Source organism: Nymphaea colorata, chromosome 12 (assembly GCF_008831285.2).
Source record: "Nymphaea colorata isolate Beijing-Zhang1983 chromosome 12, ASM883128v2, whole genome shotgun sequence".
NCBI classification, from domain to species: Eukaryota; Viridiplantae; Streptophyta; class Magnoliopsida; order Nymphaeales; family Nymphaeaceae; genus Nymphaea; species Nymphaea colorata.
In genome coordinates this window covers 16,420,192-16,445,609 of record NC_045149.1, presented here as the reverse complement: position 1 = coordinate 16,445,609, position 25,418 = coordinate 16,420,192, and the positions used below count along the sequence as shown (strand labels likewise).

At 39.2% G+C, this 25,418-nt stretch overlaps 2 protein-coding genes across 6 annotated transcripts; both read right to left on the bottom strand.

Annotated features, from left to right (window-relative positions):
* Positions 1–867: 867 nt before the first annotated feature.
* Positions 868–7,137, bottom strand: LOC116265353 (malate dehydrogenase, cytoplasmic-like). 2 transcript variants are annotated; one of them, XM_031645916.2, is made up of 7 exons: positions 6,415–7,137; positions 5,148–5,306; positions 4,905–5,080; positions 2,693–2,970; positions 1,534–1,669; positions 1,287–1,398; positions 868–993 (listed from the first exon to the last, which is right to left on the bottom strand). In XM_031645916.2, the coding sequence occupies exons 2-7, from the start codon at positions 5,278–5,280 to the stop codon at positions 899–901; spliced, it is 930 nt and encodes a 309-aa protein (XP_031501776.1). In that variant the 5' UTR covers positions 5,281–5,306; positions 6,415–7,137; the 3' UTR covers positions 868–898. The 2 variants fall into 2 exon arrangements, with proteins under 2 accessions (XP_031501776.1, XP_031501775.1); XM_031645915.2 differs by having other exon boundaries at positions 6,350–7,135.
* Positions 7,138–9,192: 2,055 nt separating this feature from the next.
* LOC116266338 (uncharacterized) lies at positions 9,193–25,292 on the bottom strand. 4 transcript variants are annotated; one of them, XR_004175335.2, is made up of 16 exons: positions 24,934–25,292; positions 19,185–21,448; positions 18,725–18,964; positions 17,456–17,862; positions 16,870–17,336; positions 16,712–16,770; positions 16,482–16,586; positions 14,508–16,366; positions 13,439–13,547; positions 13,121–13,298; positions 12,638–12,705; positions 11,386–11,495; positions 10,383–11,228; positions 9,890–9,998; positions 9,638–9,817; positions 9,193–9,513 (listed from the first exon to the last, which is right to left on the bottom strand). XR_004175335.2 is itself a non-coding variant. In XM_031647505.2 (15 exons), exons 2-15 carry the CDS (start codon positions 21,436–21,438, stop codon positions 9,792–9,794), a joined length of 6,837 nt encoding a protein of 2,278 aa, XP_031503365.1. In that variant the 5' UTR covers positions 21,439–21,448; positions 24,934–25,292; the 3' UTR covers positions 9,585–9,791. The 4 variants fall into 4 exon arrangements, 1 of the variants encoding a protein (XP_031503365.1); XR_004175336.2 differs by having other exon boundaries at positions 9,193–9,463; XR_004175337.2 differs by having other exon boundaries at positions 17,456–17,790.
* Positions 25,293–25,418: the final 126 nt, after the last annotated feature.

Here is a 25,418-nt window from a genome sequence, read left to right as displayed (position 1 = left end):
CCTACTTCCAATCCACTCCTGCTGCCATATGAAAATTTTCAAAATCATATTTACATCTTTAGGAAGAAGGCAGTTAAAATATGATTACGTTTCAAGAACCAAGTAAAAATGCACATTTTGTTGAGTCGTGTATTTTGACAAACCTCTAGTGCGTAAGATTTTTCAATTTCAATTGAATGTTGCGTTACCAAAAACAACACAAAACCAAGACTCATACGACTATAATGATAAAGTTTAAGGTTGGGCACTGGGCTGAACCGCCGCCCCTGCTGGGTACCTATTAAATGGCTCGACTCTTTATCGGGCCCGATAATTTATTTTTTAAATTTTTATTCATATATATATATTTATAATATTTTATTATAATGAATTATAATTATATATTATTTATATTAAACAATATATTTTTTAATTTAAAACTTGGGTTTTTGCGTCGGGGGCCGAGTCTGAACCCTGTTTTTGGATGTCGAGTCGAGCAGAGCCGACCCGAAGCCCAAGCTTAATAAAGTTGGAAGTTATCAACACCAATTTCATCTATCTTTCTTATTAAATCATCAAACAATGTACTTTTACTCTCCCTCTCTCTGACCATTTTGTACTTTGGCACTCCATGGCTAAAATGGTATCTCAACCACAAACTTTATGGCGAGCTAGATGTAAGTTGACTTGCTTTTTCTGCTGATCATAAAGATAAAATATAAACTGCATTTACCGATCAAAGTTTAAAATAAACGTCAATGGTAAGACCAATTAAGAATGCTGTAACCCAAAGAAAGTCGGGTCCTTTTTCAGGGAGGATATTGCGGCGAGTCAGATCACGTTGTTAAAATGCTCTGACAATCTGAAACTTGATTCGGAGTCTTTAGCTTGTATATTAAAATTTTTTACTTTTTGTGTGTTAAGCTAAGCAAGAGTAAGCAAGGGCCTTCTCCTCCAAGAGTTCTTTGGTGGTTGCTTCCATTTTGGCTCGAGAAAATTCATCAATGTGGAGGCCTGCAAACAATGTAAAATATGAATCCATGACCATGATCTTATTTTTAAAAAAAAGTTAAAAAAAAAAAAGAATTGCCAATTAGATCTTTTCCTTTCTGAAAACTTTATTCAACGAAAGAAAAAAGGAATAGGGAAAGAAAAATTATAGCAGAGAACAATTGATTATTAGGAACAAATATCACAAGCAAAGATTCATTGTTTGAAATCTCTTCAACAGTAGGCAATCACAATCAATTCATTATTCCCAACATGGATTTAAATGGAATGTTTATCGGAATGAAGTTACTTCTTACCTTGCACGACATTCCATTGCCCCATCTCACAAGTAACAGGAAAAGAATAAATAAGACCACTAGGAACGCCGTAAGATCCATCAGAGTGGACTCCCATGGACACCCATCTCCCCTGAATTGAAAGGAAGAAAATATATATATATTTTATGAGAATTGTGAGCACTACAGCGACATATTTAAGTTTACTTTTTTCAAAATAATAAATCTATTAAAAAAAGAAAAAAAAAACAGACACTAGAGAAGAGACCTTAGGGGTTCCAAGGACCCAATCACGTATGTGATCACAAGCAGCACCAGCAGCAGACATGGCGCTCGACAGCTTCCTCGCTTTGATGATTTCAGCACCACGCTCTTGCACCACCTTTATGAATTCTCCCCTCAACCTTTCCCCTCCACATCAGAAACAGTATTAATTAGCGGACAAGACCAGTAGTAAATATTGCAAAACCAAGTGAATTCACCAAAATTGAGCTAACACAGTGTTAAGAATAAGCCCTTTTTGTACCTTCAAAAAGCAAACCAAAAAGGTCATGATTCTTTTGAAAGGTCGGGACTCATTGCAATTGTATGCTATGGCCGGACATACCTCGTTCTCTATTCGTTGGTGGGTTAGAACCTCGGGAAGAATTGGAAACATCTCTTTGAAATTTCCATCAAATGGGTCACATCCGATCACAAGGATTTATTTATATGGTTCACAAAGACCAATGTTTTTCTAGGGTGGAGTTTGGAATTTTTCACTAAATGGTCGAATTATAGTTCCAAAATTTTGATAGGAGGTTGAGTTAAATTTTTTTAAAAATTTTATATAGATCAAATGAAAATTTCTCAAAATTACATGTCCAATTTTTAGAGCAGGTTTTATTGAGGAAAGGCCATTGCTCCAGCCAGCCCCTCCTTGGCTCTACCCCTACCAGTAACTGCACCGATTTCGCAAACAAGACAAATACAAGAAATACATGTTGCTGTAACATAAACTCTAGGATTATGCTCACACAAACATATATAAAACTCAACTTGGGGTGAGAAGAATGAGTATTTCATTCTATTACTCAGTTGAAAGCTAAAGCCCCTACCCTTTCTTTCATCCTCTTATGGTACTAGAATTACTTTCAGTACGTGCTTTGGAACAACACATTTGCTATGCTTCAACTTACATAACAGCGTCTTCCATTTTTTACAACACAAAAAGTCGCTATCTAAGGCGTTTGAAGTTAAAAATAGATACTTGCCACCTAGCAACATATATACAACTTATCGTCCACAAAAAGTGAATATCTAAAAACATGCACACACTCAAAATATGAGAACTAAATATTCTTATTTTTCTATATACTTTTTTCATATTATTGACAACAAAAATTAATTAGATGAGTTTCGTAGCACGTATAAAAAGTGAATCGTACCATTCACCATCTGCAAGAAGCTCTGGAACGGGCCTTTCTCCCTGGTTGGTGGTGACAATAGCATGGTTGGCGTCTGGGTACTGAGTGGAGGAGTGGTTCCCCCATATCGCCACATTCTTCACATCACTGACGTCAACGTTGAGGCGCTCGGAGATCTGTGCGAGAGCTCTGTTGTGATCGAGACGGGTGAGGGAGGTGATGTTGTGCGCCGGTATAGACGGAGCAAATTCTTTCAGTATCAAAGCGTTGGTGTTTGCTGGATTAGCCACAACAAGCACCTGCCCATCCCAAAATTTCAGCCAAATTGATCCCCAGCCCCTTGCCGGCCCGTACACATAGGTTTATTTTCTTTTTCTTTTTCTTTTTATTTTTTAAAACAATTGAATACGTATTAAATTGTTTTTTAAAAAAAAAAAGCCGATACAAGACAATGCATATAAGTATATATGCTGTACTTATGAGCAAACCAATAGTGTCAATAACGATATTGACAACATTGCTTTTTCGCATCATTAAGGAGAGAAACAATCTCACATGCAGTAATATGCATCTCTAGACCTTGTATATATATAAATATATACCCATTTAAGATATATAGAAAAGGGAGTATGAATGCTTCGGACATGGTATGGTGTGTTACAGAGGAATAGACAAAGGTTTATACACACATATATATATATGTCATTCATCACCTACAATACATGAATATTGCACTTGCAGAGAGGGCATATGTCTAAGATATGTTTACAAAGTACTTTTGATGGCATAATGAACATCTAGGGGTCACCCTCTACGGAACAAGGTCGTAAAACCATCCTTCCATGATGACAACTTTAAATGTGCCAATTTCAGACAAAACGAAAGTGTGCCATCGCTTTCGAACAGAGAGTTGTAGCCTAATGCATATCATTCAATAACTTCTTTTGGGAGTGTTCCAGGTCACAAGGAAATATTCTGGACATGATTATGTCTCTTAAAGACCAGCAGCATGATCAACAAAGAGTATGTAAAGCAAATCCCAGTCAAGTAATGCAATCATTTTCTTTTCTGATATGGGCCACAAATCTTCTGAAAGCTCAGACAAAGGGGTCTGCCCTTAACATAATATGCTTATTTCAGTTACATCTGAAGTAAATTGAACCTTGAATCAACACATCTTCATCTATCTTACAAGAATGAACACGTTTCTTGAGCTTGCAAAGCATAAAATTGCCTTGGTCGATAAACGGACTTAGAAAAGTCCTTTCCACTTGGCAGTATCTACTATCTAGGACTTATATCTCGCCTTAAAAGGAAATAATTGGAAATTTTCAAGCGCGTCTGTTAAATTAGGGTCAAAAGCTTCCTGTCTAAATGGAACCTTTCCTCTGTTTTTTCAATGATCAAGAACCTACTAGATTCCAGCAGAGAGAGGAATCCTAGAAAGAAGAGTCTCTGACCACCATGGTCTGTCCCCCACAAACACCAAGTTCATACTCATAGAGCTGGTACATAGCACTGCTGTCAACCGATGGATCCAAATACAAGGGCCGAGTATCCAGATGAATGCACGGCCCTATTAGCTATAATGTCATCTTGGTTCGAGCGACGACCAGAGGTCCCGCAGAGGTACTTGGTACTGCTCCTGCTCTGAACATTGAGAAGAAAAGCAGAAAGCACAAAATTGACTTGGAAATGACCTCTGAACCAGGTAGCAATGATTTACTCTTTAACATGTCCGCAGTCATGGCTAAGATTCGGCTCCGAAAAAAAAGGGATTATTGAATTTTTTGCACTCACTCACAGCAGGGTAGGGAGGTCATAATCTCATAACCATGCTTCAAGTGATTAGATAATAAGTGCAAAGTTTTCGATGTGGGTACCCTACAAGTACCAAGATTGACAGAACTTCAAAAGATTTTCCAGGAGACAGAATGATATATCTTATAAAAATCATGTTTTTTCTGATCATAATTGTCACATTATAAATTCTTTCACTACATCAAGACCTTTTTTCAAGTGCCTAAGGGGAAAACTCAATTCTGGACCCACATGGAAGCTGCAACAGTGTGGACCTACAAGGCTACATGTACTGCTGGTTACTTTTTTCTAACTCCAATGGTTGCAGCTTTCATGGGTCTAATTTTTGTAAGCATCAATAACAGAAAGAGAGAAAGGAAGTGAGCACCTCTGTGTTCTACCACATTCCAAGATAAAAGAAAATATACTTCACCTTACAGTCTGCAGCTGCATGCTGCTCTAAAGCTGAAGCCTGATCCTTGTATATCGAGACATTTCGCGACATCACATCTTTCCTCTCCATACCCACTTTCCGTGGAAACCCACCAACCATGACTGCAATATTTACACCACTGCAAGCCTCAGCAACGTCCGTTGTGGCAACAACACCTAGAAGAAAGTCCAATCTGTCAGCAAGATATCCAGCATTAATTAATGACAGAAGCAAATGTGTCACCTTTAACCAGAGGACATGCAGCATCAACTAACTCCATCTTCACACCATTTAGGGCTGCTGCTGCAGGTGGAATGTCCAGTAGATGCAGAATAACGGGCTGGTCAGCACCAAGCATAGCTCCTCTAGCAATCATAGGCACCAAAGCATAACCTATTTGCCCTGCAAATCAAGTTCATGAAACCTCATCGTTAGAATATCCAAGGACAATAATTTGACTTGGCTTGACATCAAATATAGCAACCTTCATTCTTAATCCTCACCTGATCATCTAAATCAAAGTTGAAATCTACAAGAAGTATGCTTCTAAAGATTCAAGCAATTGCAAGAAAAAGTTACAGGCAATACTTTCATGGGAACGTAAAAATCAACAGTTTGTCAGGTCTGAGAAGGACCATCAATGATAATGCTGCTCAATTGACGCTGCTTTCTTAGCATACTTTTGCTCACACGCATGTGTTTGTTTACTGCATAGAGAAGTCCTAATTGAATAACCAATTAGTCTTTTGAGTTTCATTTTATATGCCACAGCTAGCTTAACATGCAAATAAAACCAGTAATACTGGACGCCAACAGAGTAAGTGCCTTTAAAAGCAGAGTACAAGACTTAGAGGTGGAAATTTCAGAAGTATTGATGCTCTAATGGAAGTAAAGGAATTGGCTTTCACATTAGCAGCAGCATGTTAATGATTTACTTTATATGGAGATTTTTGTGGAAGACACAATTCATGGGTTCGAAACTTAAACTGCAGAAAAGGTTCTATTGTACAAGTCAAGGAGATCCAAGTAACTGCTTCGCTTGCATTCCAGCATAATTAGTTACTTCCTTTCGTTTTTAGATAGCTGACAACCTTTTAATCCTAATTCCAAAAGATGGTCCTCATATCCCTACATGCCTCGAATGGCCCTTTCATTTTCAGGAAACAGCCAAAAGAGATTCCTGTTATTGTCCTTGTCTTATCGCTAAGGATGCAAATCTCAATAAGTTAGATTAGCAATTACACGCTTCTCTTTTCTATGAGGACAGATAAACATTTTCAACTGCGAAAGCCAACATGAGAAAACAAGACAGCATGCTTCTAAAGATTATGCAAGTATACACATCGGCTTTCTTTGGGATCAGGAGAATGAATATTTTTCTCTTCCATTTCGTTGTTTTGAGTATAATTAAGAAGGAAAATGTAAGAGGAAAAGAAAGAGCATGCCTGCTGCACCAGTAACAAGAACACGCACTGGTTGCTTCTCTGCTTTATTGTAGCCCATGATATACCTGTATGGACTCTGAAGGAGGAGATTGCACCATGTGTACAGAATTGCTCGAACCCACAGGATGAATTCCAACATTCTGCAACTTATCAGAATGTTTCGAGAAAAATCTTCAGGAAGGAAAAAACAGGAAGCTTCAAAGAACTGCCCACAAAGAGAACTTTAATCGAATATTTTGCATGAGGCAATTCTTGCTTTAAGTTCACCTACAACAGAGGCTTCATAAAAGGGAAGAACCATCTCGAAAACTTCTGTGTTGCGGGGGGGATATCTTGAATCCGAGGAAAAGAATCACTGATGGGTTTCCCCATGAATGAAAAAAGAATCATTCCAACCTCATGCTAAGCGTAAAAGGGAAAACCTCTTTGTGTGACGTAATAGTTATAGAACTCCATATATCATGTTGCAGAATAAGGCTCTTCTCTTGAACTTGATCAACATGGAAGTAAACAAGGACTGTGGACTTGGAGATAATAAGCGGTTTTCAGAAACCAATTTAAAGAGGAGATGGTCAAGTGAAGAAAAGTTTGCAGCTTCCATCAAATAAACATTGGAACATCAGGTAGAAATTGGAAAACCAAATGGGGAACATCATAAAGAATACCAACCAGACGACTCGATTCGCGTTGCACCATTTTCCATTTCCCAAATTAATCATTCACGTTAACTGTATCCTTTCCCTTTTGAGCCACCTCCAAGTAAGTTCACTTAGACGTTAAGCTGTGCTGATTACTCTTTATCATTACCAACACCCCGAAAATGCGAGTTTTCCTACCTGAGTGGTTTTTGTGGCAAAAACCGAGAAATTCGCACGAAATCATGCTTTCTTGATGAGGGTTGAATCCTACGATTTAGAAAAGTGGGAACCATTGTCCTTTAAATTCTCGTAAACTTCTAAGGAAACAAATCCTTGTCTTTTGGCGTTCTTCAATATGAGTCTATGAGATCACATTTATGCAAATAGTTTTGTCGAAAGCAATACGTTTCTCTATAGCTAGTCTTTAAAACCATCGTCACCGTCCAAAATCATCCTCCTATCTTCCATAGAAATTTGACAAGGTTTGTCAATCACTTCAACGGGCTCTAACCTCTACAATGAAGTTGTCCGGGATTAGGAGAAGCTGAGGAATGTGAGAAACTTGTGAAGCAAGTTCAAGTTCAGCTCTAGTATTCAGAAAAACGAAAAAGGCAAAATAAGTTCTCTTTCAAAAGGATTACCCGTTACGAAGAAGAGAAAGAAAGAAAAATATGGGAGCAAGGATCCAAGAACATAAGATTTCGAATGTTGTTTATGTAGTTTTCCTTTTCATATTTCCCTCTCCACCCTAAGGTTAATGAGTTGCAAGAAGTCGGAAAGGGACTTCAAAAGTAAGTGAATCCAGCACTTGACTATGTTTATGTATAACAATTAATGTTTTAAATTTTAAATTTTAAGGGGCGCTTGTATATAAATAAAAATTATGAAGGTATCAACTTGTAAAGAAGGCAATTTTTGCGTACTGGTGTGGGCAATAGCCCACATCGGCCCACACCTGCTTCTTCCATTGGCTTATGTTCAGTTTGGCTGGTCCGGTTGGGTTTCGGCTAGTCAATGAACTTCAAAGATCTAAACCTATGTTTGCAAAGAATTGTCAAGATTTAATACATAAATTGGAATTTCTGACCCTCCAACTTTTTGATAAATTTAAAGCTCTTGATTTTGAAATTTACATCTTCTTAAATCCAACTCATGTATTGGGTTTTGACAATCTTTCTCAAGCATATAGATTTGAACTTTTCAAGTGCATCCATGAAAGTCAGATGTCGAAAAAACAGCACAACCATTCCCACAGCACCAGACAACTGCAAATAGAGTAAACATAGTGATTAACATCCATAAGGCGCGTTAAGGTTACTTCTTGATGAAAAACTAATGATTAATAGTGATGACAATCATTAATTAGACCATTGATCAAGCTGGTCGATGAGCTCGTAATTAGAGACGTGGTGGCTTTCATTTTGACGTCTACTTTATCGCTTGTTGATAAGTTCAAATTTAGTCTACACTTTCTTTTAGTTTACTTAAAATTTATCTCAACCCTTCAAAAATAAGGAACCACGTGAATAGAACGCATGCAAATAATTTTTTATAACAAGCCAGCCTATCTTATCCCTTTAAAGTAGGGTATGAAACTGGTTTGTTAACTGAATGTATGTAAAGGTGAGTAACCTCTCTTGTGAAAGTGAGCCACACGTTGTCAAGTCAATTGGCAATCTAACAAAATAATTCCAATCACCTAGCTTTTAACAGCCAGAGAGATCCGCTGACCTAGATGCACTTTCTCATTTTCCTTCTCATTTTCAATGAAATTCTTTTATTATATCTGAGTTAAAATTCTCAACCTGTTCTGATATGAAGAATAATTTTCAAGGTCAATCAGATCCAGAAAATTATTTTTAATGGCATGAACAGCAGCCTTCCTTGCAAGAACACTTTCTGCCATTCACAAGATACTAAAAGTCTAAAAGAGCGCGTTTATAGCCATGGGAGGGAAAACGGGAAAAAGAAAGATAGTAAGGGCATATTTTATTGAAAACGGCAATCACGCTAGGCTTTAACAACCGTTGCGTTGATGCAGATATTTTAATTAAATTAAAGGGGCATTATATATAACCGATGCTATATATATACATATATATATATATATATATATATATATATATATATCGTTTTCACTTTCTGAATCAATTTAACATTTTTTTAAATTATTTTTAAAATTCATAAAAATGAAAAACAAAGTGATACAGGCGGCACACAGTATTGATATTTTATCAAAAAAAGAGATACACGCACTAAAACCGTTTTTTACACCTAGACACTTCCGAACAGCCTAACAAACGCTTTCCCCAAGGAACAGCAACTTCAGTTGCCAGGTTAAGAGCCTGAGAGCCACGACCATCTAAGCATTTAGTATATATAAAATATATACAACCATTGGTTCATGCCAGCATGACAAGGAGCTTTGTACGTATTCTCCTTCCATGAACTATGGAGTGTCACGTGAGTTGCAAGACTGCACTTGCGCCATTACGGATAAGAAAAACAAGTTAGTAACTTTTACACCTGCATAGAAAAAATCATCAAAAACCAACGAATTTCATGTACATGCTCTGTTATACCAAAAGAAACTCACATTAAAAAAAAGGGAAATTTTTTATAAAAAGGAGCTAACTTTTGGAATACATACATATAGTGCATGCTACAACCGTCTCCACAAAAGCCAGGGCCATCCATACCTCCACCTACAGCTAACGTTATGTACACTGAAAACTGAAACGGCTGTATTTCTTTGTCCACCTTATCATCGTGGTGCAAAAAGAAACCTTGATTTTCAACTCTAGTTATTTCTGTAAGCCATGACCATTTCCTGGTTCCAAACACGTCGATTCGGTCAGTTGGGAAAGGAATTAGACGCAGTAAAGAAAAGGGAAATTCATACCTCTGACAGAAGAATTAACGCTCCTGGTCAACGCTTTGCTACCCTTGTCAGGCACTGCACTCGAAGAGACCTTGCCGATGGTTAAGGAGCTTTGTAATCCTTCCAGTAGCTGTGAGAACATCATTATAATGCTGTTAGTGGCACCATGGCCTAAATTGAATGCAAAAGCCACCAAAATCCTACAACGTAGACCACTTGTTTCTGTAACATGCCTTACTGTTTCCTTATAACTCCGCATAGTTGGATTGAGAGAATAAAAACCAAAAAGAATAAATATCCAGACATGCTTGGATTAAGTATTAGTTCAAATTCATGTCTAGTCAGCACCTTCATATAGAAGAAAACATCTGGAGAACAAGGCCTTATAATCCAATCATGTCCTCAACTTCACAGAAATCTAGCTATCGTAATTGATGATTTAATCCTAGAGGCACTGAGAAGCATATCTACTTTCAACAACATTACCAAGTTGAAGAGAGTTATGTTTACTTACCCTTGAAGTTGGCTGAATTCTGCGATTAGACCTCCGAGGCTCAGCCAAGTCAGGCACCAGCTTTCCTTCACCAGAAGATGACCTTTCAGCCGCTGCTGCAACTTTTACTTTTGGGGCCACTCTAGAATCTACAGCTGAAGGGACCTTCTTTCCATGTGGTAATAGATCCCGCCCAATAGAAGAAAAAGGGCGTGAAGTATTTGGTGCTTTAGGAATGTCAGATACAATTTCTGCTCGGTTCTGTTTCTCTGGGTTCCCTTCATGGGTAAGACAAGGTTGCCCACTCAATTGGTCAGTCTCAATAGACCCACTGGAAGGTGGCAAACAAGAAACTGACTGTATAACCTTTCTAGATCTGCTTTTACTTTGACCCCCCTGCAACTTTCCCAACACATCCTTGGACCTTGTGTTGGTCGTTCGGCCTCCCTTTGGATCATCTTTAGAAGCACTTGTTCCACCAGAGGTTTTCTGTGGCATCAAATACCTGGAAAACTTCGCCATGTTATTTGTGTCACCAACCTTGCCAACCTGTTCTGCACCATAGTGCTTGCTTACGTCCATAAATTTCCTTTTCTTCCCAGGTTTTGGAACCCCAAACACCACCCTTGATCCTTGTTTCTGCAGTCCAGTTCGCGTAATCCTCCCTGAAGCCAGCTCATTGTTCTCAGCGGTGCTCCTTCCAAGACAAAACGTGTCTTTGCTTGCCAAACCCAGTTCTGTCAATTCTTGGGGTGAGCTAGCAGAACACACAATCTTTGGTGGATTTTCTTGTCCCTTGTCAAGTGAGGAATCATTTTCAAGATTCCTATCCAACTTTTGCCGTTCATCCAATGGAGCATCCCCTTGCTAACCACAAAAATGCCAAAATAACCAAATGTTCTAAATAAGCACATAATTCTTCGCAAAGACGCAAAAAATAACCAAACATTTGTTTGATTCAGTATCAGAGGATGACCAAAGAAAAAAAAGAAAGAAAAAAAGTAAAAAGGATGCTAAGTCCAACCTCATTAAGCCAACAACCAGAGTCCCTTGACCACTCTACCCACTGACTATCCTTCCAAATTAAAGATGGTCGAATGTCCCAAGCTCTTATAGTCCGGGCATCTCCCTCAGCTGCATGCGCAATGCAAATTGCAATTGGAACTTCAATACTCATGAAATCCATCTCAAGCAAAACAAGCAATGGCTCTTAAAAATAAGCAAATGCAGACACAACCATACTCAAATAAGTGCAACCAATGAAACAAAAACATCGACAAAAATCAATTCAGAACGAAAGAGAAGATAACCACCACACTCCACAATGCAGTTGATAATAGTAAATGAACAATAAGGCCCCACTTGCCCTACCTGATCCAAGTCAACCCAAGCAGGGAAAAGCATTAACGGTAATAAAATTTCAGTAACAAGTTGTAATTTAATTAAGATAATTATAAAGCGGTTCTTCAAACTGAGCAAAAACAGAAACTGGAGTAGTGGAACAACGTAAAAGAACTCAACATTGGCACACAAGGGTCCAAGAATTAAGCAGAAAATAATCCACAACAGTAGCAAAAATGTAGCTGCTCCCCATACAAGATAAGGAAAGTCAAGTCTGACTCAATGTTGTTGGACAAGGCTCAAGTTAACGACCAGGTACACTGAAGCGAATCCAATTTAACTTATGTCACATACACAGTCTACTTAGCAAGTTTATCTTACAAGCCACAGAGGTTTGACTCATTAGGAGTCTAGGTCACTTTATTTACACGGTCAAACATAGCACAGACACAAGTAACTCTGTCATTAATTTTGTTTCCTTTTATGATTTTCATTTAACTGTGTTGGCTTTCATTCATTTTCTTATCAAATTTGCCGTCAATGACACCCTTTAGTAAAACCAAGCATGGGAAGATGTGACAACCAGAGAAAGTGAGCACAAAATTCAGATGTGATTTTGAATTGTAGACTATAACTCCACAGATTGAACAACTTTGTTTAACAAGCGAAACTTAGGCAGCTAATGACTTTGATAAAGACATGATACCAAAGCTCCATTGCAAATATTGTTGCCTTAAAGCTAATGAATGATCATTTGATCAAGTAAAAACTGGAAAAATATGTTGGGCGCTACTTAATGGCAAACAGAACTATATTTAAAAGTACGGACAACAAAAATGAATAGGAATAAGAGCTACTATGTATGGAAGAAAAAAAAGCACATGCATTTACAATCGAACAAAACAAATTACTAGATAAAAGAATATCATCATTACCTTGAAAACGAACGGTCAATTTAGATTCATCTTCTTTACTTTTCTCCATGATAATCCCTTCCCACCAGCTGCAAAAACAAAAAGTCTATGGATTCACAATCTATATCACAAAAGACAAGAACCAAAATAAAACAAAACAAGCCATCTAAGGAAAATCTCAGAGCAACAATCACCAACAAAAACAAATGCATGTGCATGTGTATGTGCCTGTCTGTATGTGTGTGTGTGTGTGTGTGTGTGTGTGTATAGAAAGAGAGAAGAGGGAACTGTGCCCTAACCAAACCATGCATGCTCCCTTTGTTCAAGGAGGACCAAACTGTTTGCCCATGGTACAAAGGAAGTAAGCACAATCAGCACATTTTGAGTAGGGCACAGTTCACATTTTGAATTTGAAGGTTCTTAGTCCATCAGCTAATAGCATGTAGTACCACTAACAATTCAACCATACCATCAAACAAACAGAAATATAAAATGCTTTCATACCCGTCACGCATCCAGGCATCAACATGATCACCAGCAGACCAGTTATAGTTTCCCATAGCTGCTCGACGTCGTTTTCTTGTACCTTCAAATTTCACGGCAGTCATAGGATGAGCGATGCGTATTCTTGGAGGTTTACCATCAAGTTTAAGAGGTATCCACTCTTTGAGCTGCCCTGGGCCTTCCACATTGAAAATGAATTAACAAAATGTCACAAAAACATGCAGATTATCCAGAAAAGCATCTCCTAAGGTAAAAGCAATGGTCTTAGAGAATAGAACAGAAGCATCAATGTGCAGTTGTGCACACTCTAATAGTTACCTTCATCAGACAAACGATTATTGTAGCAGACATAGGCCTTTCCATCCTTTACCTCTAATACCCTGGCTGAGAACCAGACTGCTCTAAGACCTTCCTCATCAGAAATAACCTGTCATGTTACAAAATAGTAAAAAATAAGATATGCAGATCAATAAATGAGATTACTTTGGAAAAGAGAAGGACTACTAGACACATTGATTCTACAAGAGATCCAACATGTGAAACCGAAAAGGACTAAAAGAACACAAGCTCAACAACTCGGGCTTCAAAAAATCAATTCTCTCCACTACACTAAGAAATGGCCTTACTCAACAAAATTTCCTCGACGTTTTCCAAAGAATGATGATTCAATATGATTCACCAATCGCCTTAGAATTCATAGTAATCGACCTTTTGAGGTAACCAATTCACTTTATATATGCTGTCAAAAAGAAAAAATAACCAGAACAGAATTTTACACAACACCAATAAATCAACATTTTCACCACATATTTCTCAGTCGATAACCATTTCAGATTCCAGCAAAGTTCTTCAGAAGCCATCATCCAGCATCTTCATGCGGTCAAAAGTTTCCTACACATTATATGCTAGAAAATATACACTCACAGACCACACCTTATCTGTGTCACTGTGTGCCTGTTTATGTTAACTTTGCGTAACTTGCATTACCACAAGATGCTTCCTTGGGAAAAAATATTCTTAATTAAACTTTCTACTACCTACTAACACAGAGGTTTGTATAAAATATCCAAGGCAAAAGGCTTCACTCTAGAAGCTGATCACACATAGGACTTGAGGCAAAAACTTCACCCGAAACTCAATTCACATGAATACACCCCTAGACAAGCTAAAAATTAACATGCACAAGTCCTAATACATACATGTGCATCTATGCATGGGATATGCACACAGCCACATAAATACACACATGAAGTCGTAAATGCAACTATAGAAGCAACTGTTGCACAAACAAATGTTCACATATGTGCACCCAAAAAAAATGATACAACACATCTATTTGACTTCAGAAGACCGTGATATCCTCAAATCAACAACACATAAATCTCACCTCAACAAGTGATCCCTGCTTAATGGATTTTTCATTTGAAGCTTCACTTTGCTCATCTTTTCCGAAGTCTTCAAATTGCATGGACATGGACACATTTCCTGAAACATGTTCAGATGAAGGGATGGATCCAACACTATTAATGGACTGAGAAAGTTTTTGCTTCTTTTGGTTTATCTCTGTAGTTTCAATGATGGGAACAGCAACACAAGCCCCACTGATCAGCTCTCTCTGGTCGTCAGTTGACTGTTTGGATGAATCTTTAGAAGCATTGCCATTCCCCTCATCAAAACCGAGCATAATATCTTTTTTAGGTGAATACTTCAAATACAAGCTATTATTAGGTTCTATACGAGCCCCATTTGACAGCTGTAGTATCTCCATGGTTTTTGTTTTCTTTGTGAACGAACTAAAGACATCTTGATCTTTCCAGTAACCCCCAGGACCTGCTTCAAGTAACTCAGTCAATGTCATCGGGATAGGGTCACCCATTGCAACAATTGCAGTTGCTTGTGATATAGCCTCTGTAGCTAACTCTGCAGCCTTTACTACTGCATCAAGATTCTGTGCCCGTTTTGTTGCAGCTGAAGCAGCTTCAACCCTCTTTCTAGCAGCCTCCCTTGCAAATTCAAGGGCTGAACTGGAGACTCCCTGTTTCACTTTCCCATTCAAAGATGATGCAGTAACAATCCCAGAGCTTCTCATACCATCAGAAGTATCGGGCTCAGTACCACAAACACCAGTAAACGCCTTATTCATAGTCAAAGCCTCATCAGCCATCAGTTTTGCTTGCAATGCTGCATCAGATGCAACCTTAGCTGCTGCAGCAGCTGCCTTTGCTACCGAAGCAGCTGCAGCAGCTGCAACAGCTGCAGATGCCAGTGTTTCTTCAACATCAGAAACAAGTCCAGAATTCCTCTTTACAGCGAGATGACTCCAGATGTCCTGGCTATGCCTGACAGCAGATGCTGAAACTGCTGCAGCATCTTCTGCTTGTCTCTTAGCCTGTTCAATTCGACTGCAGGCCTCTTTTGAAAAGATAGCTCTTTGCTCAGGGTTATTGCCACATATCTGATAATTTGACAGTGCCAAGGGACTAGGTGTAGGTTCACCAGAAGCAGCTCTTGATGTAGATACCGCAGAAGTGAATGAAAAAGTAGTAGGTGTGCTAACAGAAGTAGGTACATGGATCTGCTTAGTAGGAGTTACTGCCACAGAACCTAATTCTGTAGGAAAAGGATGAACATATGGAAGTGAACTATTCTCTGCAGGCGTGCTCTTTTTCCTCTTCCTGGGTTTTGAGCCTGTAGAAGGCAGCATACCACAAGTGGTAGTCGGCAACACTTCTGTATGTATGCCTGCAGAAGCCACTGCAGAACTCACAGCAGTGGACAAGGGACTGGAAGCAATTGGTTGACTAATAGAAGTTACATTCACAGATGCTGCCACAGGATGTTCCCGAATAGAAGTTGCGTGAACAGTTTCTGGTGTGGGGAAAGTGGCATATGGTGTACCATCCATGGTTGATGCTTGAGGAGGAAAAATCCAGGGAACAGGACTGGGAAGATGAGAAGGCCAAGTACTTGGATGCCCTGCAACAGGCCTTATATGGGGGGAAGGATACAGGACATGTAATGGTGTAAGGGTTGTATGAGGATCCACAGGTGATGTCCTTGTTACAGTATTGGCCTGGACCATGTCACGAGATGAGGTTGCCATGATCCATGTTGGTGAAGGCATAGAAACTGCAGGACTTGGATGTGACACAGAGGAACCCTTGCCAGCAGCTCGACCAGCAGAGATGATGGAACTTTTCCCCTGAACAGAATTTCCTTTTGGTGTTTGCTCATTACTTTTTATCCCTGAAAATAAAGGGGGTGAGAGACCTTTTAAACAAGAAACTAGACAAATTAAACTCCAAGGCATGACAACATGGCATCTCAAACAAGTCACATGAAGTAACAGAAAAAAGTGAACCTGAGTTAGCAACTGGAGACACCTCAGAGTTTGCCCAAGATTTCTGACTGCGAGAACGTTCAACTGCTAAATGCCATGCAGTTTCCCACATGCTTCTTCCACCATCTGATTGTTATATAATAACCATAACCATTAAGATCTAACTGCTCCAACATCAGCCAATCATAAATTGTACAAAAACATAAATCCAGAGAATGAATAACAAAATTTTAAATTAAGGCCATACAGACCTCCCCCAGATTCACCAAATGCTGAAACCATACAAGCCTCATCTGGTGCTGTGCCTTGACTGAAATAAAATACTAAACCCATTAAACCAGGAAACTGGAAGAAGTGCCACGGAGGTGGTCAGCTGAATCAACACAAAGGAGAAAAGTAACAAACTTACATCAGAGATCCATAAACAAAAATCTGTGCTCGTAACTGGAGTTGCTGCATATCCGTAAAGGGCTGTTGAAACAGACCTGATGTTGGAGAAGCAAAAGTAGTCAAATCTGATAGATTAGATGTCTGGGCAGCCTTCATAGAGTATGATTTTGTAGTGCTACTTTCTATGTATGCCAACTTTTTCCCCTCTTCCACTTGCATTGGAGTGCTTAGTAAAGTCCCAACAGGACTAGCAGAATTATCAGCCAAATTTTTACCCTCACGTGCGTTTGAGGACATCAACCTTGTAGAAAGTGATTCTTTTGCAGGCCTTCCTTTACCTGAAGCAACTCTTTCAGTTCGACTACCAAATCTTGACCTGCTTTTGCCTGTACTGGGGTCTTTTCCAGGTTCAATCACCCTTTTCTCATTAGATGTTGGATTCCTACGACTACGAGGTGTCCTCTCAGTTGATCTTTTATGGTTTGCCTGGATAAAGAAAGAGAAAGCTGTTAGAAGTACTCGAGTTCAAATAAAGGGAAGAAAAACAAAAATAAAAAATGCGAAAAAACAATATATGAGTAGGTAAGAAGGAAAACCAAAACTACCTGCAATGGTTCAGCAGGCTGAAGCCGCTGAACAGAAGGAAATGACTTATAAGCTTCCCCATTCTTTTCGCACACAACTGAACTCGCCAGTTTGCCAACCTCAAACGTGAAACTTTTGTCGCTTTCAGTCACATTACTTCTCTCAGGGGTTTGAGGAGTTCGATCAGTTGCCTTTGGGACATCAGTGTGAACAGAAACATCAGCAGGAGCACAAGATACAACCCCGGAAGTAGGACAGTTCTGAACCAGTGACTGTTTTTCACCTTCATGCCATGCCTTGTCACTGACACAAGGTTCACTGCAACTAATGACTGTAGGCGAACCACAATCAGGATCTACAGGGACAACATCATTGTCAGCTTTTGGGGCATTCACATCATTCTTCAAACAATCCCTATTGTAGACACCTTGAACATAATTTAAGGCTTCAACTTCCAGAAACAATTTACATTATCATGTAAGGTTTTAATCATAACAACAACAGTTGTACAAAACTTATAAATTGATCCCAAATATGAACATTAATGCATTTGAACCACTTTCTGGATCCAAATCTGAAGATAACGTCCACATCAAAATCATGATTAGAACCCAACAAAGAAGAAAAGAGAAGCAGGCCATCGGTTGTTCAAGCTCAGCAGTCAGCACAAAATGTGAGTTATGGCCAGTACCAACTATGTTCAAGCTCAACCCAAGCTTGAAGAGACCCACATGAGTAGACCCAGATGAAGCTTGATTTTGGTCTCTGCTCCAAATTGACTGGAGATTGTTATTTGAAGGCCAAAAATATTTTGACAGCTTTGCTGTAAAGTGCACTCAAGCTACAGAATCTGTGTATGCCCCTATGTATGATTTGGTTCACAATCAAATGTAGATTAAATGAGGAGGAATGGATGCAATTGCCTATAACCCAGTTATTACACCAATTCAACTTTCTCTTCCCTTTTCTGATCACGACTAAGATGATGAACTTAATTCTTATACAAGTGAGACCAACAAAGTTGAGTTCCAAATAGAAATGCTGTCTAATACATTTAGAAGGGCTGAACACCTTGAACCACTCCAGATCAAACCCAACGAAATCCATCTCCCAAATGCAACATTAGGGTATGAAACTACCACTATACAACTTCAATACATTACATTTATCAGAAGAAATAAAATAAAAAGGGTAATTTTCCAACCGCAACACATGAATATCATGAGCAACAACAAAAAAGAAAGGTTCTCTGTACAACTGCAAACTAGAAGGAGAGGGGAGGGAAGAACCTGAATTTGATGCTGGTGGAGCCATCATAACACCGGAAGGAGTTTTTATATCTGAATGTGAGGAATTTATCAATGTAACATCAGATGAACAGCCAACTGAACATATCCCAGTACTTGGAGGAGGATCTTCATGGGCAGACTTTTCATTAGTCTGATGTTTGTTGTCACAGAAAGCACCCGCAGATCCTACAACAGAAACAATAGGTGGTATGGGTTGTTCCTCTTTGCCAGTTTCTTCATCTGCAAAACAACAACCACCTTCAATGATAATGCACTATCATGCAGTGACTATTCAGTACTCACTACCATGCACTGCATCCAACAACTGCCTTAACATCAACAATTGGCATTTTACGTGCAGCCTATAAACTTAAAAACTTATACATGAGAACAAGAATTTAAGAAGAGGAGAAAAAAGGATTGTCTTCAGGACCTTAGGACAACTTGTTCAATTGATTACCTGTCACAGATGCCATCGACAGTTTAGATCCTTTTGCAGAGACTTCAGAAACCACAGGTGCATCAGTTTCTTTATCAAATAAAGGAGAGGAAACCGAAATTTTCTCAATTCCTGTGGAATCCCCAGAAGTGCCCTTTCCAACCCCAGATGCCTGAAGCCTGGTAAGGAGCACATTATCATCTGAATGTTGTACAGGTGCTGAAGAATGACCAATTACCAGACCATGTGATTCTGCTGCAACAATGTGAACTGCATGTTCCTTAGTAACTGAAGCAAGATCGGACGTGTTTACTGTCTGGCATTTACCATTGACCTCATCCTCTAAGGAAAGTGAGGCAACCAAATTTCTGTTGCCTGTTTCTCCCGATCCAGACGCATCAGGTGTTCCTTCTTTTTGTTGAACACGTTCTTTACTTGACATGGTGATATCTTCAGTAACTGTCTGATTAACAGTGTCCTCCAAGTTGTTGACAACTGCAATATCAGACGTATTCTCAGAAAAAATTCCATTTGTCGCAGGGCTAACCAGATGAGAAGTGGCTGTCAGACCTTCAGAAGGCAAGCATGTACATACAATATCTTCAGAGGTCCCAATCTCCAACCCAACCAACTTACTTGGTATAGTGTCCTTCTCAGATTGCTCCTGAGGATATCTCACAGACATATCTCCAAGAGGAGAAACGTCATCAGCTTTGGATGTATCCAACACTGAAGATGCCAATGTATCATTGCCAAGAACAGTGGCATGATCAGGTGCACTATTACCACACAATTGTTGTGAAGCATCTTTGAGAGAAGAACCTGATGAATCAATATCTGCCATTCTATTATCTCTCATGCCATGTGATAGTGGACCATTATCCATAAGAACTTCTGAGGTATCATTAACTAAAGTAAGTTTTGCGATTCTACTATTTGCTAAGCTGCCAGAAACTTCCTTTTGTGAAGATATAGGATCCAAACAATGAACAACTACTTCTACATTTGTTGTGTTAACCTCCACGCTACAAAAGTCAGAGGACTGTGAGAAATTTTGCACATCTTCAGCTATGTTAGAAGCAGATATCGTCTGTGCCAAACCACAGTTCGTGACAACCATGCTATCATCTTTGTCTAAACATGTTTCACCAAGCAGCTCACGCTTGTTATCTACAAATTTGTGCTCGACAGGATGATCATTGCTTTCTACATCTTTTTCAGGAATTTTACCATTAGTTGCATTAGCATTATCAGTTACAGGAGACCCTTGCAGCTCCTGACAGACAAGTTCATTACATGTGTCTCTTGGCATGGCACCCTCTCCGGTATCAAGTCGTGTAGCTGGATAATCAGCTTGCTTGCTGACAAGCTTTTCAGATGTTATCTCAGTATCAAAATCAGAGATACAGTGTAATGTATCATCTACAACAGAATCACCCTCAAACGGGCCCTCATTCTGCGACTTGTTTTCAGCTTGTTGAGGAACTAAACCTCTCAAAAGCTCATCTCTGGGCCACTTCTTATCATCTACTAGCACCTCATTCATTTGAGAAGATTCAACTGCAGTTGAGATTCTTTCCAAAAATGTGCTAGGTCTACTTGCACTACTCTCATGCAAGTCATTTCGCATCTCATCTCGATTGCCTAGACTTTGACATTCAGAAACATCACCATGATGTTCTGGTATAACTTCCACGTCGTCAACAGGATCTTTTCCAGATGAAGATAAACTTTGCAAGCAACTATCAAGTGGAACTGTAGAATCATCCGATGAGACACTTCTTGCATTAGAAGAGGTACCAGTGGGACAAAATCCAGAATTCATTTGCTGGTCAAGCTTACCAAGTATATCAGGGGCATCCATTTTTGCAGTGTCACCTTTATCAGTGGTCATTTCATCCTGCCCAACAGAATTCAGTAGCATCTCAACAGATTCAGAAGAAGCTGCCTCAGACCAAACATTGTTGCTCCTTGAAATAGTGCAAGATTCTTCAGCACTGACACCAAAGTCAAGGCCCTGAGAAACTGGATCAAGCACGAGGATGTTTTGATCTTCTCTTGAATAGTCCTCGATCCAATGTTCTTCTGTCTGATTTGCAATGCCAAGTAATATACCTGTTTCTCCTAAACTGTCAAACCTTAAATGGACTTGAAGATGTTCATCTAAATCAAACTTGGGAAGTGCATATGAACGCAACCCAGGGGGGAATTTACTGTCCTCTTCACCAACTAATTGAGTGTTTCTAGATGCAAATTCTTTGTCATCATAATCCATGAGTGAACACCTGCAATTTAAATTTCAGTGATTGGAAAATGGATCACCTTATATACAGCTTATAAGGCACTACAATGACAAACATCTTCCAAGCAGTAACCATTTTAAATAGCAACCATCATCATAAACAAACGGTAGCATATGGATGTTTTGCAGTAAACTATCAAGGTGCAATCATAGTACAGGCTGCACAAACTCAATGTAACCAAACAGATATGGTCAGCATGGTTTGCCTGCTTGGAAGTTGGAACTAAAATGGATCATGCTTTTGGCGATGTGAAAAAGTGATGTTTCTGGATAACTTGCTTATATTCTGCAAGCTTTCCATCACACGTCAGTTCCTAGGAGAAAAACCAACCGTGTTGATATAAGATATAATGAAGAAAATGTGAAAAGAATACAAGCCTCTGTAACATATTCAGATCTTTGGCTTTATTAGTAATTTAGTATCCTCTGCTATTATCATGATCCAAATCCCCTACCTAGTAGATAAACCACACAGAACATATATGTTGGAACTTAGAACTCACCACCATATCCTAAAAATGTAAACCCTTGATTTGCTTAAATCTGACACTCAAATAGGAAAACCAACTACGGGATCATGTTTAACAGGGTACCATGTTTAACATGATTTATTTATTATTCAAGTGTACAGGTTCAGTGTGCCATGGTTTTCTTGAACCAATTTCTAAGCTGCCATATTCATGACATGTGATGGGTTGATGTTTCTCTATATCCAAATTTGAATCTCATGAGGCATTATAAATTATAAAAACCTACTACTACTAGGATCATAAATAAAAATTAAAATCACACTTCAATAACTGATGCCTAAATCCATGCAAACTAGAGAACATAGCACAATAAGTCAATAAGGTATAATGTAACAACCAACACAAGCACACTTGATGCATGCATGCAGACATATGAACATACAAACATGTGCATATATATGTGTGCGTATGTATATATATGTACACACACACACAAACCAGGTGTATCAGACATCCTAGAAACAACATGTGCATTCTTCTTTTTTTTTTCAAACTTGATAAATATATTCAACATGAACTACTTGATACGAATCATGATCTAGATCGTGTTTTTTTAAATAGACTATGCAAGATGGATGTTGGTGCAGGAGCAGATGTAAGTATGGGAAGCAATTTCAAAAACCTTGGATCAGGCTGTAGAGGCACACACAGATACACGCATAAATGCATAGCATGCTGTAGTATCAAAAGCAAAACAAAATTTTGGAATTGTAAATGGAAAATGTAAATGTGAGAATGAGAGAGAAAATAGAGGGTGAAAAAGCCAGTCAAAATAGCCCTTTGTATATAAAAAATATATCAGAAAGATATTAGAAAGCGAGACAGAGAGAGTGAGGCCTCTCTCTAGCATCATTCAGATACGTCTAGTGCCATATTCGATGACATTGACACCATTTGATAATCTGTACATCCAGAAAGGTTCTGGCAACAACAATCTTTAGGTACCCTACTGTCTATTGAATGAGAAGCTTTGTTCATATAAACTACATTGGATAAACCTCCAATCTTCTCTTATATTATCAACCAAAAAGAAATAGATAAATAGGCTTTTCTATTTTGTTGGTCTTTCATTTCATCTTGGTTTAATAACTAGACTCAAATCAGAAGTTCTATGTTCCAACCTAGGCCAATGAACTCTTGTATGAATAAGGAAAAGAAAATCTTATCATACTAGCCAGAACTGGTTACATGGCAAAGTAAAACTTGTCCAAGAAAAGTACACCAGACAACGACTTACTCAATAGGGGCTTAAAGTTGACATAGAACTGGTCCCATATTATCCATTTTTTACTAAAACCTTCTTAAAATAAACCACCTTTGGGAAGCTAATCAAGTGCACTTTTTTATTTCCACGAATGGAAAGAAACGTACAGTTATGATAAGTCCAGCAAAAACAACTGCGTACAAAATCACACCATAGGGGATTTTCCTTTTTCAATTATCAAATATATGCAAGGGATACCACATGATGTCCTTTGATAGGGAAAGCTGAAGGGTGGGGGGACCCATTACATACTCTCTCTCACATCATCAATTATATAGTGTACTACCTTCTAATAATTTTTGCATGGGCAAAAACTTACTAATATAGGATGGTATTTGGACAGAAAATTTATCACCTGCCTAAGCATCATGAGATGATAATTTTTGTTTAACTCAAAAGCCATAATCGGACCAGCGCAGTGCTTGTCTCAGTCAGGCACCAACAAGATGCCAACCCACTCATATAATCCAGGATGAAAATCTCAGAATCATCCTATGTTCTTAATTTCTTGAAAGATAAATATCTTTTTCAAGGTTGTCCCTTTAACAAAACCTAGACAAAAAATGAAAACATGGTGGCAAAACAGAGATGGAACATTTTTATGAAGTCCGGAAAGAGGAAGAAACAAAATAAATTCCTGAAAGAAAGGACCTTCTATGGGACGTTGGAAAGTGTAGTTAGTGAAACTATGAAGGACATTACTACAGGGCCACTCAAGCAGGATAAAGCAGAAGAATGCGTGAGACCGTGGAAATTGACACGCGTCAAAGTACCCAAGCACTACTATGATGCATTGCAGCAACGAAGACACCATAAAGGATCCTGTCTCTTGCAGTTTTGAAGTGGAAACCCTGCAGATACAATGAGGTACTTCCCAAACACTGTTCATGCTGATTGAATTATTGAAACATATTTTTGGTTGATTACTACAATCACCATATCTCAGCAAAACATTGTTACAGGAGCCTCTAATAACGTGCCAACAGCAACATACGCATACTTAAGAAGCATAGATACTTGGAACATAATTCATTGTGCTCTAATGTCACATGCCTGAACTCCTGCAAGCAGCACGACGCTTTGATTTCACCTTTACCAAACTTGGAAATGAAGTTCTCCTTTTATTATAAGCCTAACAAGAGGAACCACATCCCTTATCCCATCTCCACCCCACACCAACATAACCCCTTTCCGTCTCATCTCACCCTAAACCAACACAACCGCCTTTCCATCTCATCTACACCCCACAGCAACACAGCCCGCTTTCCCTCCCTCCCCCTCTCCCCGCTCCTCCTCTCCCCCACCCAACCACACACGCGCAGATAGGAGCTTACATACGGGACTACTGCCAGAAGAAACCTATAATTGCTACAATAATAATACGGCAACAGGAAGACAATATCAAACCCTAGACTCCAAAACCTCTGAAAGGTGGAGCCAACTCACAGTACAGCAGTGAGCAGCAGAACTGAAAACAGCATACTCCCACGCACAAGAAAACGAGAACCCACAGTTCTTACCGCCAATTATCTATACAAAACAAGTAATGCCATAAACCGAGACCGATGCGATCAAAAACCCTAACTCGACACAATTCGGCTCCGACCATTGTCCAGTAAAAGAAGAAGACCAAAATATAAAAAACAGAAAGCCGGTAGGCTTCCCGTGCCCTACCTCCCTCCATAAGGTGGAAACTTATTTTCTTTTGCTCCTCCAAGCAGCAAATTTCTTCTTCCGGAATTTCATTTCCCTAGGGAGAACCCGGCCGGAAACGGCGTCCAGGAATGGCGCTCCTTCCGGCAGACCTTCATTTCGACACCGCCAGATGTGAATTTCTTCTCCGCGAGAACGGGTGAGCAGGAACTCTGCCCGCCGGTAAATTTTCCGATTACGTCCGGCGAGAATTGCCGTCCGATCAGCGAAGTGGAGGGAATTTTTTTTCCTTTGCCTCTCGCGTGCCCTCGTTTCTTTTCTACTTCTTTCCCCTCTCGCCCTTTCTCACGCGCGAGAACGAGACGAAGGAAACGCGCGATTAAAATCCCCGGATCTCAAAGGCCACATTTGAATTACGAGCACGGGACCCCGCAAATGCCATCACTTGAGCGCTTATTTACAAAGCTACCCTTTTGATGTACCCCACCGCTGGTCGTTAGTTGCTG